Genomic DNA, 18335 nt, shown 5'->3' on the forward strand with positions numbered 1-18335 from the left:
AGAACAGCAAACAGCTGACTTTAACACTTCCAATGACTGTAATACAAAATACTGCCTAATAAATTTCTATGGATAGTTGCACATTTTTATAATAAAGTATATTCTGGAAACTGTTTTGAGTATAGCCAAGAATCTCATTAATTATGCTATCTTAAAAAAGGTTACTGTGCCACCTGTCTGCATACCAGAGGGGATTTGTCAAATCACCCCACAACATCCATCACACCACATTTACTAAGTGACTGCATCTTGACTGCATTTCCATTTAAGCTTTGACATAAGACACTGAACTCAGATCTGTATTTTGTAAATGAGTGGTCTTTCAGTCTTGCCTAATCACTGATGTAAACGCTCTTCCCATGGCCCTTTTTTCTCCATCTGGCAATGCATTTATTTTCCTCTTAAATGCCTCATTTTGCATCAGCTTTTACTGTTGGGTTGTTCTTCCAGAAGCATTTGCAGCTTCCCCCCACTCCTCAGGGCATTTTAATTCTGAACATTTCCTGGCCAGTGAGAGGAAAAGACCTGTAGGAGTCACACAGATATCCAAGCTCCCATGTGGAACTTGCTACGTCCCCATCCACACGGGTAGTATCGGGGTTTGGACGCTGTTTCAGAGGTCACTAAACTGCCCCAATGACAACCTCGGCACTGATCCCACAGGACTTGCTTTGTGAGGTATGGAGGCAAAACTGAAAATGCGGGCAAATAAAACTGTCTTAAGACCTGTTTTGGAGTTTTAGAAAGCAAGCATCCTTTATCAGGCCTGGGCAACATGAGGGAGAGATCTCCATCAATCACGTGTGATGAGACAATAGCTGGTTACAGAATATATTTCCCACTCACATGCATATATATAAATTTTCCCAAAAATCTTATTACCTTCCAAGGTCTAATTTTAATGCTATTATGAACTTTGTAATAGTCAAAACTCTTTCTCATTTGGAGCTGGCTCAGCTCTCTGCTTAACAGGCTGCCCAGGGAGGTGGTTAAGTCACCTTCCCTGGAGGTGTTTAAGGGATGGGTGGACGAGGTGCTGAAGGGCATGGTTTAGTGTTTGATAGGAATGGTTGGACTCGATGACCTGGTGGGTCTTTTCCAACCTGGTGATTCTATGATTCTATGACCTTGCATCTGAGATGGGGAGAGGATGCAAACAGAGGCGATTACAGAAGACACGTCTGTTCAGCACAGACCATACTCCACACAAGACATTATCATTTTCAAAGAGAGAACAAGGTCTGAAAAAAAACAAACAAACCACTGAAAGAAAACACCCTATCAGAGGGACATTCTAACTTTCAAAAAATACAACTATTTGGATGAAACTTTAGCTTAAATCAAAAATATTCCTCTTTTAGTAATAGAATCATAGAATCATAGAATAACCAGGTTGGAAGAGACCCACTGGATCATCGAGTCCAACCATTCCTATCAAACACTAACCCATGCCCCTTAGCACCTCGTCCACCCGTGCCTTAAACACCTCCAGGGAAGGTGACTCAACCACCTCCCTGGGCAGCCTGTTCCAGTGCCCAATGACCCTTTCTGTGAAGAATTTTTTCCTAATGTCCAGCCTAAACCTCCCCTGGTGGAGCTTGAGGCCATTCCCTCTTGTCCTGTCCCCTGTCACTTGGGAGAAGAGGCCAGCACCCTCCTCTCTACAACCTCCTTTCAGGTAGTTGTAGAGAGCAATGAGGTCTCCCCTCAGCCTCCTCTTCTCCAGGCTAAACAACCCCAGCTCTCTCAGCCGCTCATGCAAGAAGTAACTACTTCTTGCAAGAGAGGATTTGGCAAGGCTGGGGGTGGGTGGGTATTTTGGGGGGGGTGTTGTCGCAATGAATACAAACCCCCCCACAGCCCCCGCCCCTGCCCCTGGGAGAGGCCCCGCCCCCGGGCCCGCCCCGCCAATCGGAGCGCGCCTGCCCCCGGCACCCTTCGTCCGCGTTCGCCGGCGGAGCCCGATCATTGCCGACCGCTCCCGAAGTCGGAGCCGAGGCTCTTCGGCAACTTCCGGCAACCCGGAAGGGAGGCGGGCGAAGGCGCTCGGGTGTCTCCGGCAGGGGCGGGGGAGAGACGGCGGGCATGCGGCTCCTCTGGCGGGGTCTCCGCGCGGCGCGAGGCTGCGGGGCTGCGGCGGCGCTGCCCGCTCGGAGCCCCCGGGCGGTGAGGACGTGCCGGCTGCAGCCGCGCCGCGGCCTGAGCGCCGGGCCCCGCTTAGACGAGCTGTTCGCCTCGCCGTCTTTACGCCGCCTGCTGGAGGCGCGGGGCGGGGCGGGGACGGAGCTGGCGGCGCGGATCCAGCGGCTGCGCGACAAGGAGCAGGAGCTGAGCGAGACGCGGGAGCTGGCGCGGCAAGGTGAGGTGAGGTGAGAGGCGGGGCCGCGCCATGCCCTGTAGTGGGGAGGGGACGTGATTTGCATACGCCGACGCGATTGGTGGAGCGCTCCGAGGGGGCGGGGCGTGGGCGGGGCTTATCGGACTGGGAGGGCGGGGCGGTGAGGGGCGGTACCTTGGGGGTGTTGATTTGCATGCGCTAACGCGATTGGTTGAGCGCACTGAGGGGCGGGGCTTTCCGGTCTGGGAGGGGCCGGGGGGGTGAAGGCGGAGGGGGTGGGTTTCCTCATGGCTCCAGTTGCGGGAAGCAAAACCAGCCTGCTGGGCAGCGGTCAGGTCAGCGAGGGCGGCGTTGTACCATCTCTTTCGAATGAAATAAATCCGGGATAGAAAAATTCTATCTTTTTTCGTAGGATCATAAAGGTTGAAGTAGACATCTAAGATCATCAAGTCCAGCCGTCAAACACGGCACCACCAGGCCTGCTAAACCACAGTGCCACATCTACATGTTTTTTGAATGCCTCCAGGCATGGTGACGCCACCATTTTCCTGGGCAGCCTGTTCCAATCTTTTGCTGCTCTTTGGGTAAAGAAATTTTCCCTAATATCCGATCTGAACCTTGTACCAGTGTCCTACTGTCCACTTCCCTGGGCAGCCTGTTCCACTGCCTGACAATTCTTTCAGTGAAGAAATTTTTCCTAATACCCAGTCTAAATCTCCAGTGGCACAACTTGAGGCAATTTCCTCTCATCCTATCTCTTGTTACGTGGGAGAAAAGACCAGCACCCATCTTGCTACAGCCTCCTTTCAGGTAGTTGTAGAGAACAATAATGTCTGCCCTCAACCTCCTCTTCTCCAGACTAAACAATCGCAGTTCCCTCAGCCGCTCTTCATAAGATTTGTGTGTGTATGGGTTTTTCTCTTGCTGTAAAAACAGACCAGCGTGCCTGCCTATGTGCATCTGTTATGGCAGTCATAGACCTTAGCATTCGTGCTGCCTCCACACTGTGATTTAAGTTTGAATTGTGTTGATACCTGCACACTTTAGTGTTGCCAAATAGCAAATATTTTTTTACCCTGAATCAAAATTTGTTTTGATAGTGGTTAGAAAGCAAAGTGCAGAAAAATGTTACTTTAATATCAGTAAACATGATGGTATGTTTCCTAGATTCCTTAACACATATTGCTTCTCTAAATATGGCTCAAATAAGCCTGTTAACTGTAGTCAGTTATTTCAGATGATGGAGATGACAAACACTGTCTGAAAACAGATGGTTTCTTCTTTATGCTGTTCATTCTCTCCCACCTCAAACTGAAGAAGTAGAACTGTTTCCTTTGAACAAATTAATCAGCGACCCAAAATAACTGAATGAAATGAAATCGAGGAATTTTCTTCCCCTTCTTTCAGAACCTGCTGTAGAAGGCAGTGTTGTCAAAACCAGGTTTTGAACGTTTGAACTTCAGCAAAGTGAAAGGAGGTTGTAGAGTTGGCCTGTTCTCCCAGGTGACAGGGGACATGACAAGAGGGAATGGCCTCAAGGTCTGCCGGGGGAGGTACAAGCTGGACATCAGAAAAAAAAAATTCATGGAAAGGGTTATTGGGCACTGGCAGAGGCTGCCCAGGGAGGTGGTTGAGTCACCATCCCTGGAGGTATTTAAAAGATGGGTGGATGAGGTGCTCAGGGTCATGGTTTAATGGGTGATGGGAATGGTTAGACTCGATGACCCTGGGGGTCTTTTCCAACGTAGTGATTCTGTGATTACAAGGGCTTAATCAAGCAACTCTGAGAACCTCTGTACTACATACTTAAAAATATCTGTATATATTATTTTAAACTCATTTTAGAGCTTATTAAATTCGCACCTTGAAGTATTCATCTGCCATTAAATAGAGTATTTCTTAACTGTACAATAACTGTGTTGTGAATAATTGGTTTAATTTTCATTGATTTGTAGTTCCTTAATTCTTACCTTTCCTTTTGTCAGCCTTAGCCTCTAGCCCTTGATCAGTCAGTAGCTATTGTAGTTGGAGGCGATCAAGTTTACATGTTTATAGTTACAGTTAGTCAGCTAGTCAACCATGCATGCTTTTAGCCAGCTGCAGGTAAAACATGCTTGTTTAAACCAATTTGCACATGATTAGATTTTTAATTTCCTTTTTACAGAAGTGATTGAGGGGGGTGAGTGTAGTTCACCAATGTTAAAACTAAATTGGGAAGTCAAAAAGTTTCATTTAAATACATGCTAATGACTAACTGCAGTTGCAGGACTGAAAAGGTGTGGCTTTATTTTAAGAATGCACCTGCTGTCTCAGATGAACGCATTGAAAAGCCTGCTGTACACAGAGAAAAAGAAGTCTTTCATCTTTACTGTGCAGTTATGTGTCCCTTTGCCCACCCTAATTCCCCCTTCTTCTTTGTGTGTACCATTTTCTCCTTTTGGGGATAATATTTTTTCTTCTGGGTGAGTGAGCTGGATCAGTGTGGATCAGAGGCTGCTTAAGAAGTTGATTTTGTGCTTGTTTTTCATTTTTTTTTTTTTCTATTTCTGGAGGATAGGAGGAAGTTTGATATTGACCAGAAAGAAAAGAAACATATTAACACTTGAAAACTTTAGTTTAGATATATAACTCTTAATTGTCAAGCATTAACAGTGAACTATCAAGTAACACAAGTTCCTCTTATGCAAGAGTTCTTCTATACCTTTGTTTTTAGTTATGTGTTAGAAATTCTGCAGCTGTTCTGGACTAAATTGACAGAGATAAAATACTTGAAATTGCTACTACTATCTTCAGATTTTTGCATACAATGATAGGGGTAACAGTCCTTTTAATGAAGTGTCAACTTTGGGACTGCTTTGTTCTTTAAATTCTTGTTGTTCCAGTCACAGAGAAGTACAGAAAGGAATTTCTTAGAATCACAGAATGACTGAGGTGGGAAGGGACCTCTGGAGATCATCCAGTCCAACCCCCTGCTCGCTCCGGGTAACCTAGACCAGGAGGTAGCTCAGGGTTGTGTTCAGATGGTGTTTGAATGGTTCCTTGGATGGAGACTTCACAACCTTTCTAGGCAACCTGTGCCACTGTTTGGCCACAAGCACAACAACTGTTTTTTTCGGTTGTGTTGGAGTATTTTTGGTTTGGATAGTTTTGGGGTTTTTTTAAATGTTCAAGTGGAACTTGTACTTCACGTTTTCCTATGTGTCATACCTGAATACTATCCAAAAACGCTCTTAATATGTATTGCATGTCTTTGTTACAAATTGTGTCATTGATCTCATTTTCTGACAAGTTTAGTGTGTTGGGGGAGGGGTGTGCTGCGTGGTTTGTTGGGTTTTTTTTTGTAGTAAGTTCTTTATGTGGTTATTTTCCAGTAGGTTTTCTGAGTGTGACACTGGTATAAGTCTGAGGATTAATCATACTCAAATATTCCAGATGAGAGCGAAGATTTCCAGAAGCTTGCAGAAAGGGAAATCGCCTCTTGTGAAGAAGAGATAGCTGAACTGAAACATCAGGTTAGATCCCCTGTAAAAGCCTCTATTTCCTTGCCACTCCTAAATTAACAAAAAAAAAAAAAAGTCTTCTTATCAAAATATGATGTCTACAATAAACTCTTCTCCTCCCCTCCCTGCCGACTATACCTCTCAACCAGTGTCTGTTATCTAAGGCAAATGAAAAATGCAGATGGTGTAGAGACAGCTTGTAAGTGTGTGCCTTCCTGTGTATGGATGTCCAGCTTTTTATGTATTGGAAACATTAAACTTGTATAGTATCAGGCAGACTAGTTTGGGGATATTTAAAAAAAGTTTAATACTATGTAACAACTTTCAACTGCTACCTCATATATGTTGTATCTGTTATGTAACAAAAAATAATGTTTGCTACATAAACAAACTGTTGCACATTCTTAATGTCACTAGTGAACTAGAAGCTGGCATTGTCACATACTTTATTCCTTCAACAATCACTTTATAAATAGTTTTGTAAAAACTTGAGACTTTGCCAAAAGAAGTAGTAATCTGTGGAAAGAAATGTCACTTAATGCTTGTAAAGGAGGGCGACTGAAAAGCATTTGTAAAACATCCAGATTTCTGATTGAGCCTGCGAGATTGTGATACCGGTTTTTGCTTCTAGTGTGTCTCACAGATTGATATAAGGCTGGCTCTCTTTTTTTTATATAAATTAATAATACAGCTGAGTTGTTGTTGAAGTACTGTCCTCCTAAACATCCATACTTTCTTAGCTCTGTAGCTGAGACCAGGTTAAAAAGGAATCTAACGGGAAGGGAGATGCTCAGTTGTCTTGCAAGAACTTGCATGTATCCTGTGGTGTCAAAATGCCGCAATGTTCCTGGTGGGTGAAAACTTCTGTGAAGTTTCATAGATCTTGAGAGAGATATATGCAGTGTCCCACCTCTTCCTGACCGCTGCTTCTTCACTGGGAGAGGCATGAGAGGCCTGTCCTCTGGGCAACCAACAAGTTAGAACAGGAGAACACGGCCTCAAATCGATTACAGACTTGTCTGGCATTTTGTATTATCCAAGTTGCAGAAAGCAATATCAGAGAGAAGTCTTAGCTGAGTGTTTTTGTATTTGCAGATAGTGCTGCTTTTGATTCCTTCAGAAGAGACAGACAAGAGTGATCTTGTCATGGAGGTAACGGCTGGAGTTGGAGGGCAGGAAGCCATGCTGTTCACCTCGGAGATATTTGATATGTATCAACGGTACGCTGCCTATAAAAAGTGGAAATTTGAAATATTAGAATACTTTCCCAGTGAAATAGGTTAGTAATAAAAGTACTTAATCTTTGTAACTTTTTCATTTAAGTTGAAATGTTCATTCATGTGACACTTAAATTTCCTGACTACAGGAAGGTAATTCATTCTACCTTAATTTTAGAAGCGGAAGATTGTTTGAATGTCTGAATGCAATGTTCCTCAGCTTCTGTATTTGAGAGTGAAATTCCATTTCAGGAGTACTATTTAAATACTAAAATAAAACTTGTCTTTCAGTAGTTTCAAAAACTAGAAATGAAACTAAGTGCTTGGCAGAAAAACATTCAGAAAGTGATGCTGATGTTTTAGCTTTAGTTTTTTTAGAGATACGGATCGCACATACATTTTATTTGGATATGCTGTTCTACTTAGTTAATATTTCTAGTGTTTATGGATCACTTTGGTTGCAGGTTGAAAATATGTTTATTATTATGCATCCCTTGGTAGAGAGGGATCAGTGTAATTAAAACTGTTCTTGAGATTTTATCAAAATCATCTTGAATTTGTCTGAAATAATGTCATCTGGGGGTTTATGTAAGGAAACAGGATGTTTGAGTATAGGTCATCTGTAACAGCTAATGGGGAATTGTTGAGACTTTGAGAGGAGAGATGAGAGTTGTAATTATTTATTAAAGTCTCCAACTGAAATTTCACAGGTAGTCACTTTAACAGCTTGGTGCCAGTAAAAGGAGATGTTTCTCTTTTCTCCCCTCCATTCTTTACTGCCTTTTTGGTTTTGTTTGGTGGGCTTGGATTTTTTGAGGGTTTGTTTGTTTGGGTTTTTTGAGGGTTTGTTTGTTTGGGTTTTTTTGTCTGTTTTGGTGTCCTTTCACTTAAACTGACAAAGAATTTGCTTTTACAACTGGGATAGTTTTTGGCTAGTTAATTGTTAAGTCAATTCTCGCATAAGATAAGCAGCAACTGGAGCTGAATGGGAGGAGGTGGAAAAACTGGATCTTCTGGTAGTGGTGAGCTGTGAAGTTGGTTCACTGCATCTCATGGAACAGTGTCTTTGAAAGATGAGGCTTGGTAGGTTTACGCAAAAGACAGAGGCAGTGGCACATGTTAGCGTAAAGTTGTTTCTTTAATATCAGGCTGCTGTCTTTTTGTTGCTGTTGACTTCTTCACATTGGCAGTTCTGATTATGTGTCTTCACAGAGGCTCATCACCAAGTTAATCCAATCAAAAAACAGCACACAAAAGAAGCCCCAAAAAACCCTGATGAGTTTTCCGGTAATCCAGTACAAGAGAGGAGGATTAAATCTCACGAGGGTGGTGGAGACAGAAGTGTGTGGCTACTACTAGTGGCAGTGAGAAGACCAGGGCCTCCTTCCAGGAGTGAGAGGTTCAGTCAGCTGAAGTCACTTGAGGAAGTGCAATCCAAAACATGGAGACATGGCCAGCCAGTGGCAGGGATTTGTTTTTTTGCCTCACAGATTGCTAGCTCCAGTTCTCAGCAGGCTAAATTTGCGAAGTGTGTCTGTGTTAACAAATCTGCAGGCTTACTGTCATCCTTGCTGCTGTGAGTAAAGGCAACACACTTTACTACATTTTTCTATGGTGATGATTTATATATCCTTCTGGGTATGAATCAGTAATAGGCACTTGTGCAGTTTACTGCTTCTATCTCCGTTTGGTTGTGAAACTTCACCTGTAATCAAACTTTCACCAGTACTTTTTTTAGTGACAATTTGAAGCACAAATGTTAAAAGCTAGGATGCTAGGATGTGCAATCTGTTGGAAAAACTCTGATCTCTACTCAGTCAACAACATAATTGCAGAGAGAATTTTAGCGAGCTCTGTGAAATGTGAAGCGTCTTCTACTTCTTCTCCTGTTCACTTATGCCATATTTTGTGCTTGATATTTTCAAGTATCTGGAACATTTTCAGTTTCAATCATGTAGAAATTCACAAGAAAATAAATTTCCACAGCTCTCCTAATTAAGCTTCTCATGTCATTGAGCTGCTTTACCCTTTTAATGAGGGTCTTTCTGTGCCTTAACACCTTTCTTGCATAAGTACAGTTTTTGATTCACTGGTATATATTGAGAGATTAAAAGATTAAAAATTTTGACTGCTTGGAGGAATACGGTTGATCATCACAAACTGGGAACTTGAAAATCTAGGTACAGGCTTGATTGTTACCTTTATTCACACCTCAAAAAAAGGGAGGCACATGTCTTCACCTGTCAGATACAATTTAATTTATTAATGCATTTCACTTAACATGCATTTTAAAACTCTTTAATACATTTTTATTTTAGAAGTGTTAATGTCTGTTACATGTTCAAACAATAACTTTCTTTAGAGTTCCTAGCAGGTGACTTATTTCAAGTTGATGAATATGAATTCAGGTTTTTACAGTATCACAATTTCCTTCTAGAGTGGCTTCTCTCAATTCAATCAATATAGATTTTTTTAATTTCATGAGGCTTGATTTCAGTGTTGTCTATTATCTAAATTTATTATTAATAATAAACCTTTTTTACGGCCTTTTTTTATGGTCATTTGTTAAGTGAACTGTTTGCACTGTTCAAGTGAATGTAGGAACAAGAAGTTTTATGTTACAGTGCAGCTTGTTGCTGAAAGAGTAAAGTCATAATTTATCCCTGTTTGTGACCAGGCATATACTTTGCTGGGAGCTGAGCCCGTTCAGCCTTCAAAGCCAAAAGAAATGCATTACCTTTTTTTTTTTTCCTAAATAAATTGAATAAATGTGGTGCAGATTAGATGGATGTAAACAGCATGGAGGAAGGGCCTGGGTCTTTTTTATTTCATGTAGTACAGGAAGAGGAGTGTTGCCCTTTCCACTGAGGCAAGACTTAAATGAAGTGAATCCCAGCAGTCACACACAATTTCACCTTTAGAGCACAGTTTCACAGTCAGCTTAAACGAGGGCTGTGCCATCTTCCAGTTGCTAGCCTATGTTCCTTCTGTCTCTCAGCTCTAGCAGTTTTGAGGCCACAGTGCTAATTGGATCAATCCTCTGATTTGGCTTAAACTTTCTGCTTTTGGATAATTTTAACTCAGACCTGACTCAGCTTGCAGTCTTGTAATTGGAAGGGAAAGGGAGTTGTTCTTGACTACACTTTTGGTGAAAGCTCAGCCTGTGAACAATGAGCCCACACTCTCAGAGACATTCTCTTTCCTGTCTTAAATGGGAAATTGAAGTAATGTATTAACCTAGTATATATCTAGCCATATTTTTTTCATTGAAACTGCTAGTTTTTTAATGGATATATATTTATTTTAGACTCTCTTGTCTTGCTGAGGGCTTCCCTGTGCGCTGAAATTAATGTTTAGGAAGGTGGGATGTATATGTAGAGAAAAGTAAAGGCAGCACTAGGCTTTGTCAATCTCTTGCAGTGTCTTTTCTGATCTTACTTGCATGACCACATATTATCAAAATCAAGGAGCTAGAAATAAGTAGGGAGATAGTAGCACTATAGATGCCACTGCCACTGAAAGGCATGTTTGGACCCTCAGGTTCAAAGTGCCTGTGCTATGACAAGTAAGAATGGACTTAAGGATACTTGCTGGTGACTCTAGGCTGTTGCATCCCATCCATGCTTTGTTTTACTGGATTGCATAAGCAAAAGCAAAGTCCTGTATTAAAACATTGCATTCCCTCATTTCAGAAAGCTCCAGAATTTGCCTGAAATCCCAATGTGAGCAAGTGTGAACAAGGTAAAAGTTAAACAAAACTGCAATTAAGAATCAGTTTCAGTCCACTTTTAACTGACTTAACTGACCTACCCCAAAGGATGCCACTGTGCAAAAATAGCACATCCAAGATTCAATATGCACATTACAGCACAAACCCACACATAATTTATCTGCCTGTGGTGGCAGGCAGAAACACAGATGTGGAATTTTGTCTCAAGCTGTGTATAAGATGCCACATAAAAAAACAAGTGCAAACTCACGCCCTTGTTCTATGCATATCAGATTTCAGGACAGAGAGGGACATTTTAATTGAAAGGAGCAAGCATCTAGTTAGGAAGAACTAAGTATATTTGACAGACCTACAACATGTCTGCCTGGGTAAAGGGTCTGTTGAAACTTCATTAGATTTGGCTGTGTTTCATAATGCACCTTTGTTGGTAATAGTTGATTTGAAGCAGTATGACCTACATATCTGTCTTTTGAATCAGTTTCTTGGTCATCTCATGCTAAACACTACAGTGCCACAGGCATACTGTTGTCACTGCAAACTTAAACTCTCCTGAACGTGTCACAGATATGGCTGCAGCTCAAATAGACAGACTGTACTCATGGTATATATATTAATGACAGGAAAAGTGAGGGAGAAAAGACAGATCATCAGTTTTCGCAATTAAATGCTTATCAGTAATCATTAATGCTTCTCAGTAGTATCATAGCCTTGTGGACATGCACATTTTTTTTACTGCTTACATAGCCTGGTTTCTTCCTCATGTGCAGAGGTTGCTTATGATTTTTTAGTTGTTGCTTTTATATTTAAAGGGGTAAGTTCTGTTACTCATCTTCATTGATTATTTTAGGTTATATAAGATTCTTTTAAAGTAAAGGAAGAAATCTTTTGTTCATTTGAATAGGATTTGCATAGCAGAAAAAAACTTCACAATACCTGCTAGAATGAGACTTACTGATATAAACTGAAGATTTTGACAGATATTCTTATTTGTTAAACTACATGCTTTGTAGTCAGATTTCTCCTAAACATGATGTATTTATCTTACAGAACTGATAGTAGATAATGTCTATAAATTGAATTAGTGAAGCACTAGGTACATTGAACAGTGCACTTGAATCAAAATAATACAGATTTGTAGAAATAGAAGAAAAATTTTAGAAGTCAGAGGGAGAAGAAAAGAAGACAAAGGAAGAGGCAGTTTAGGCTATTTTTCAAAAGCATGCCTGTAAAAGGAAATATGTTTTAGTACACTTATGAGGGAATGTTAAATTTCTGTAGAATAAAAACATTTGCAAACCTCTGTGGAGATGAAAAACCTGGTCTATGTTCTGGCTGATGATTTTTCCCTGCTTTGTAGGGCATTTTCAGATTCTACATTGTCTTAAGTTTCCTTTTTTAAAAAGTTGCTGTCTTGTCCTATGGTTAATGTCTGTAGTCTAGAGGTAGCCTAAAACGGTATTTATGAGAATATATATGCCTCTTCAGCTGTCATTTCGTGTTGCAAGACTTCAACAACAATATGCTTTCAAGGCCACCTATCTCCTCTTTATTTGTCCCCTTGGCACACCATCCACTGTTCCGAGAGTGGGATCTGAGAACTGAGCTGGATCAAAACCCAAAATAGGTGAAAAATTACATTAATTTATAGTGCCTCATTTCTCTGATCCTTCGAACAATTATACAGGCATGACTGAAGGGCTTGCACACTAGCAAACAAGGAAGAGCAAGAATTCCATAAACTACTATTACAATAAACTCTCTGTCATGAAATTATGATTGTACTGGGCTTTACTTCCAAGTTCCAAGCTGCTGGATGCTAGTTTTTAGTACATTACTGTTACGTGTTTAGCTAGATGTGTTAGTTGAAGGAACAGAAGCTGGAGCTCTACTTGCTCAAAGGGAGCAAAAGAATAAAATTAAATGCAAGAGCAAAGGTGAGACATGGGTAGGCTATACAGAGAATGAATCCTTTAGTCAAAAACTTGGGGGTCTTTCCCATTGAATGATAAGGTTCTAAACTAACAGTAAAAACATTGATGTAGTTTCTAAAGGTGGCTTCCAAAATGTCATCTTTATGTAAGCTTACTACTGGTATTATAGTTCTACTATGGTTTATGATTGTATGTGTATGTACATGGTTTGTAGACAATCTTTTTATATATATAAAAAATTAGACAGGACTCTACAAAAAAAAGTGACAGTCCTTTACTTGTGGTAGTGTGTAAATATGTGTGTCTGGATTTGTTTTGAAGCTTTCTTGCATTTTTAGTATAATTCTGCCTAAGTATTTAAGTTGAAAATTCATAATTTTAAGAATCAAATGACAATGGTATCTAAATACAGTGTTTGAAATATAACAATATACAACAACAACAGATTCTCTTACAGCTTTACAACTGTTTTCCTTCTCTATTTAAGGTGGCCTAAGACATGCAATTGCCAGTATAGCAGGTCTTGAGGCTTACAAGTATATGAAATTTGAAGGAGGAGTACATCGTGTTCAGCGGGTGCCAAAAACAGAAAAACAAGGACGCATTCACACCAGCACAATGACTGTTGCAATATTGCCCCAACCCACGGAGGTAATATTTATCTTTCAGTATAACAGACTTTACCACGAGCAATGTTTTTATATGCTGTATTGCTGATACCCAAGTGTTTTCTGTCTCTTGTTATTCTCTCTTGATGATATTTTTTTTTAATCTTAGCTTGAAACTAAGTCGCAATTGTTTGTTTATTCTTGTTTAGGGGGTTTAAGTAAAGAATTTCTGCATTTCCTTATAATCCCAATTTCAAGGAAGTCACTGGCAGTTTCCTTCACTATAGCTTGAAAATTCACTGTGACTGTCTTTTGCATGTTTTGTGGAGAACTTTATATTTTTTACAAAGTAACAAAAGACTGAATTAGTTTACAGAGATTTCTTTTAGCACCTCCCCATTTTTGGAGTGTCCTTGCTTTCTCCTTCCATTCTCACCATCTTTGCTTGGTTAAAACCAACTGCCTACGTTGATCTTTGCTTCATGTTGACCTAGCAAATTGTCAAAGACATTACTCTTTCCTGTTCTTACCCAAACTCGTCTCACTCCTTCCTCCAGGAGACCATCACCCCATTCTAGAGCCAGCCAAGGGAATATGTTCCATTTTATCTAAAAATCGTCTTGTCAAGTTCAAATACTGGTTAACTGTGCTGGAAGAGGGTGCAGAGCTTTCAGAATAGTGCTAAGGAATGGTTATTCCTTAAGCTACTATTTGCTTGATTTCCTAGCTCCCATCATGTCACATTCCAATTTAGCTACAAGGATTTGTTAATATCATTATAAGTAGATACAAACTACCACTCATAAACTTTTAAAAGTTTGATCTTGTCTGGATGTGCCTTATAAAATAAACTAAATACACATATTTGCATATTTGACATCTGTCTAGAAGGTGCAACATAAATAAGTTCCTTTTTTTTTCCTGTCTCCCATGACAGATGAGGCTGCAAATTAATGCAAAAGATCTACGGATAGAAACAAAGCGGGCTACTGGAGCCGGAGGCCAGCATGTCAATACCACAGACAGTGCTGTACGGATAGTTCATATTCCAACAGGTACTTCATTTTTTTCCCAATTACAAAATCTACATTGCAAAACTGCTGCCAGAATTTCTTTTGAAACAAAGGTTTTATTTTCAAACCTGGGCAACAGTATAGCAGAGTTTTCAAATAGTTTTCATGTGTTTTTGTGGTACTCTAAACACACCGTCTCATGCCCACACCAGTTTGTAATAGTGAAGACTACTGGCTTTTGTAGGTATCGATTTTCCCATTAAAGAAGATGCTCTAAAAGCATCCAAATTGGTTTCTATGAAAAAATATTTATGTAAGCTTTCAAATAATGGAAAAGAAACTGAAAAACAGAGTACATTAAAATCTGATTATTTGCCTTTTCTTGACTGGTCTCCAAAAAATAGAAATTGCTCTGCTTCCATATTAAAATGTTGCTTTTAATTGTAGAGTCTACTCAGGGTGCCAGCTTCCTCTGTCTGCTGGCTCCTTTCCCATAGATTACACACATAATTAGGAGGCCTATCTCCAGGGATCTGGTTAGGAAACATTAGGACGTATAAGATACACCTTCAAATGCTACCTGGTATTAGCTATTGTATCCTTTTTTTTTTTTTTATTGCCATTCCTAAGCTTTTTACTTCCCGTTGAGCAATCCACAACAGCTGCCTTGACTTTCATTGGTTTTAACTTTTTCTCTTCTCTATCACAAGCATCAGTCAGGTTTTACAGCCTCAGGGTAATCCCAAGTACCTTTTTATCTTCACATATCCAGGTTTTTGCCACCCATTTCTTCATATTTATTGAAGACATTAATCCATTTTGTGCTTGTTACATCACCTCAGTAAAGCAGAAAGTAAACAGTGGAGAGGATAGAATTCTGTTGAAGTTATGGTACAAAAAGATTCTCCAGATCGAAAAAGTTTTGTATTGCCTGCCTGTGTGGGAAAAACCCCCACAAATGAAAACAGCAAATAATCTTAGATTTTGCTGAAGGCAGTTATGAGTGTTTGTTATAGAAATCTTAAAATATATTGTAAATTTTTTGTGGTTATGGATTAAAGGTGGTTTGTAGGGGGGTTTATATCTCACCTTATCTCCTGACTTCTTCCTGTTCCACCTTTTCCTTCTTTATTCCTCTTGATCTCTCTTCCTTTACAATTGTCCTGTTACTTCTTCAATTTGTCTCATCTTAATTCTGTTCATAAAACTTCGTTGTGACCCAGAAAGTTGTTTGTAAACGAGATTTTCATAAAGTCATGCTATGTCATCTTATAAAAGCATACTGTAGTCTTACCAGAGTAACTTAAAATAAATCCAAATAACAACTTAGCTTGTGCTATTTTCTTGCTATATTTCTCCTCGCTACTCCTTTCCTAGGCTGTACACTTCTCAACTTAACTTGAATTCTATATTTTTGGAAGGAAAACCGCACCTTTTTTTTTTTCCTTAGAAAATAGTGCCCACTTCTGTGTATTCTGATCATGTTCTATATACTTAATATCTCGTGTATTTTACTGCTCCCTAAATACTACATTTGCTTGAACTATGGCCGAAAATTACAGGTATTAAAGTTGTCTTCTGTTAGTCAGATCGCATCATATGTCTTTTATTTCATTACCTACCTGTTGTCCAATGTATTAAATTAAATTTCTTGTCTTACCACCTGTACAACTTAGCCTGTGCTTCTCTCCCAAAATGTATCATTAGACATTAATAAGCTTGGAGTTTCACACTCCCAGTTCGAAATATGTATTTATGAGAGAAACAGCTAATCATAACGTAATAAAAGTTTTCTGGAAAATTCAAAACCCTTTTAATATGCGTTACTGTTAAGTGTTAAATGTTATGATATTTTTGGCAGGGATCATGTCTGAATGTCAGCAAGAAAGATCTCAAATTAGAAACAAAGAGAAGGCTATGCAAATGCTATGTGCTAAAATATACAATGCCAAACTGGAAGAAGAAACCAAAAAGAGAAACAGTGCTCGAAAGATTCAAGTGAGTTTCACTTAGGAAAGGTATAATTCTGTATGAGCGTATGTTCTTGGGGTAACTCATATGTTGAACTGCAAATAGTAAATGGAAATACAGAGGAACAGGAGCCCAGGAAGGAGTTAAAAGATGCAAAATAATTACATTCTACTTGAGCAATAAAGTTCATATATTAGCCAGAATTAAAATGTCAGTAGTATGTAAATTGTAGTATTGTAAATTGTAGAGGTCTAGTGAAACAAACTGGTTCAGAGCATGAAAAAACAGAACAGTTTTATGAAAAGATACAGTAAATTTGTTCTTTGACATGTTTGAGAGCAATTACTGCAACTACTGAACTGATCTAAGCACTATGTAACTATACAAATTTTGGATAATCATGGGAGGAAGAGAGGGCTTTTGCTTTAGATGCCTAATAAATATTTAATCCTTTTAATGAAAAAGATGATGACAATAAACTGATTCTTCTTGTTTGATAGATTGGGACTAAAGGAAGATCAGAGAAGATCAGAACATACAACTTTCCACAGGACCGGATTACTGACCACAGGATAAGCAGATCAGTGCATCATATTGAGTGTTTCATGTTAGGGGAAGAAATGCTAGATGAAATGATACAGACTCTGAGAGAATATTCTGATTATGAATCTTTAATGGAAATTATTTCAGAAAATGAAAAAAAGAATCTGTCCTGAATATTGTTCTTTGTCAGCCCATTACAACAGATGTAGACATTTGTCTGCAAAGGAACTTCTTGAAGCACCACCAAGAAAATGCAACTGCTTTTCAGATCATGAAAGACACCATAACTTGTTTCCTCATGACTGATAAACAGTTTTCTTACTTGCTGAGTGAAAGACTTCATTACTTTTACATGAGACATTGTTGCTACAGTAGTCCACTTAAAAAGTAAATTTGAACAAGCAAGAAGTAACTGCAGGTTTTAACTTTCTCCACTGAGAAGATACCGATACACCACTCTTGAAAGGTATGCATTAAAATATGAGCTATTTCTAGTTCCATTTTTCATTTAAACAGTAGCTTGAACATCAGTACAATGTCAAGTAGCTTTCTTGAAAGAACAAGTTGGATATTGTTTGAGTGATTGGAGGAAAGTGATAAATAAGTGACCCCATGACTAATCTACAAGTTTGTTACTCACTCATGGCATGGGAGAAGGAGTGAAATTGTATCTCCTTCATGTTTTCATGGCCTTCTGGCCCTTGTTAATAAACACAAAAAATTGTTTAGGAATATTCCTTGTTCCAAAAAACAAGCTATGGAAGACAAGTGTCAAGTTAAGCGGGTATTTTTTTTAAAATAATGTTTCTGTTCTTGAGTCAAAAGTAAAAAGAATCATTACAATAGTGTTTGGCTAATATGTCAGTCTCCATTTGGCTTCAGTCAGTTTCTCCTTTATGTTTTAAGTCAACTCTCTAGTTTATTGATTTTCTAATGGTTACATAGTGTGAAGGACATCATATTGGTTTTGTCTATTTATTGACCAGCATCTTAAAACATTTACTTTGCTTTCACTGATGGAAACTTTTGCCTTTGTAATCTACTAGTATATGAACACATCGGTAATGAAGACTTCTAACATTTAGTTTAGACTGCAATCTGTTGTATAATCCCCAATACATATAGCAATACAAAACCTGCAGCTTCCATGCCACATTATCCCATCATGCATTGCATGTGTATATGTGTGTGTACACATACAGGATGTATCTAAAATATAAATACCCATAAATGAGAAATTGGAATCTAAAGAAAATTGTTACTATCAATATAGAGGTGTTTAGTTTCAGATATCTTATTAAAATTAGCATAAAATATTAGAATAGGGACAAAGTAAGTTTGCTACAGGTAGCTTTCAGCATCTCATATAAAAATCAACTGATTATTATCAGTTTGTTATCTTCTTCTATTACTTGAGAGACAGCAGTTTGAACCAATGTGTGTCAAAACCCACATAGAATCATGTAATACCTTTATCACCTTTG

The 18335-nt window shown here is 39.2% G+C and overlaps 1 protein-coding gene across 1 annotated transcript; it reads left to right on the top strand.

The window, feature by feature from the left end:
• Positions 1-1960: 1960 nt before the first annotated feature.
• MTRF1L (mitochondrial translation release factor 1 like) lies at positions 1961-18142 on the top strand. The gene is made up of 8 exons (XM_069852088.1): positions 1961-2359; positions 5771-5850; positions 6934-7117; positions 13204-13367; positions 14262-14379; positions 16199-16335; positions 16809-17815; positions 17898-18142. The coding sequence occupies exons 1-7, from the start codon at positions 2086-2088 to the stop codon at positions 17022-17024; spliced, it is 1173 nt and encodes a 390-aa protein (XP_069708189.1). The 5' UTR covers positions 1961-2085; the 3' UTR covers positions 17025-17815; positions 17898-18142.
• The last annotated feature ends 193 nt before the right edge of the window (positions 18143-18335 follow it).

The sequence above is a fragment of the Phaenicophaeus curvirostris genome, chromosome 2 (assembly GCF_032191515.1).
Source record: "Phaenicophaeus curvirostris isolate KB17595 chromosome 2, BPBGC_Pcur_1.0, whole genome shotgun sequence".
Classification (NCBI taxonomy): Eukaryota; Metazoa; Chordata; class Aves; order Cuculiformes; family Cuculidae; genus Phaenicophaeus; species Phaenicophaeus curvirostris.

Excerpts from the sequence above, each read along its gene's own strand:
- MTRF1L (XM_069852088.1), top strand. The coding sequence starts at position 2,086 with ATGCGGCTCCTCTGGCGGGGTCTCCGCGCGGCGCGAGGCTGCGGGGCT. Across the intron at positions 2,360-5,770 it reads GCGGGAGCTGGCGCGGCAAG|ATGAGAGCGAAGATTTCCAG; the intron begins GTGAGGTGAGGT and ends CAAATATTCCAG. Across the intron at positions 13,368-14,261 it reads TATTGCCCCAACCCACGGAG|ATGAGGCTGCAAATTAATGC; the intron begins GTAATATTTATC and ends CTCCCATGACAG.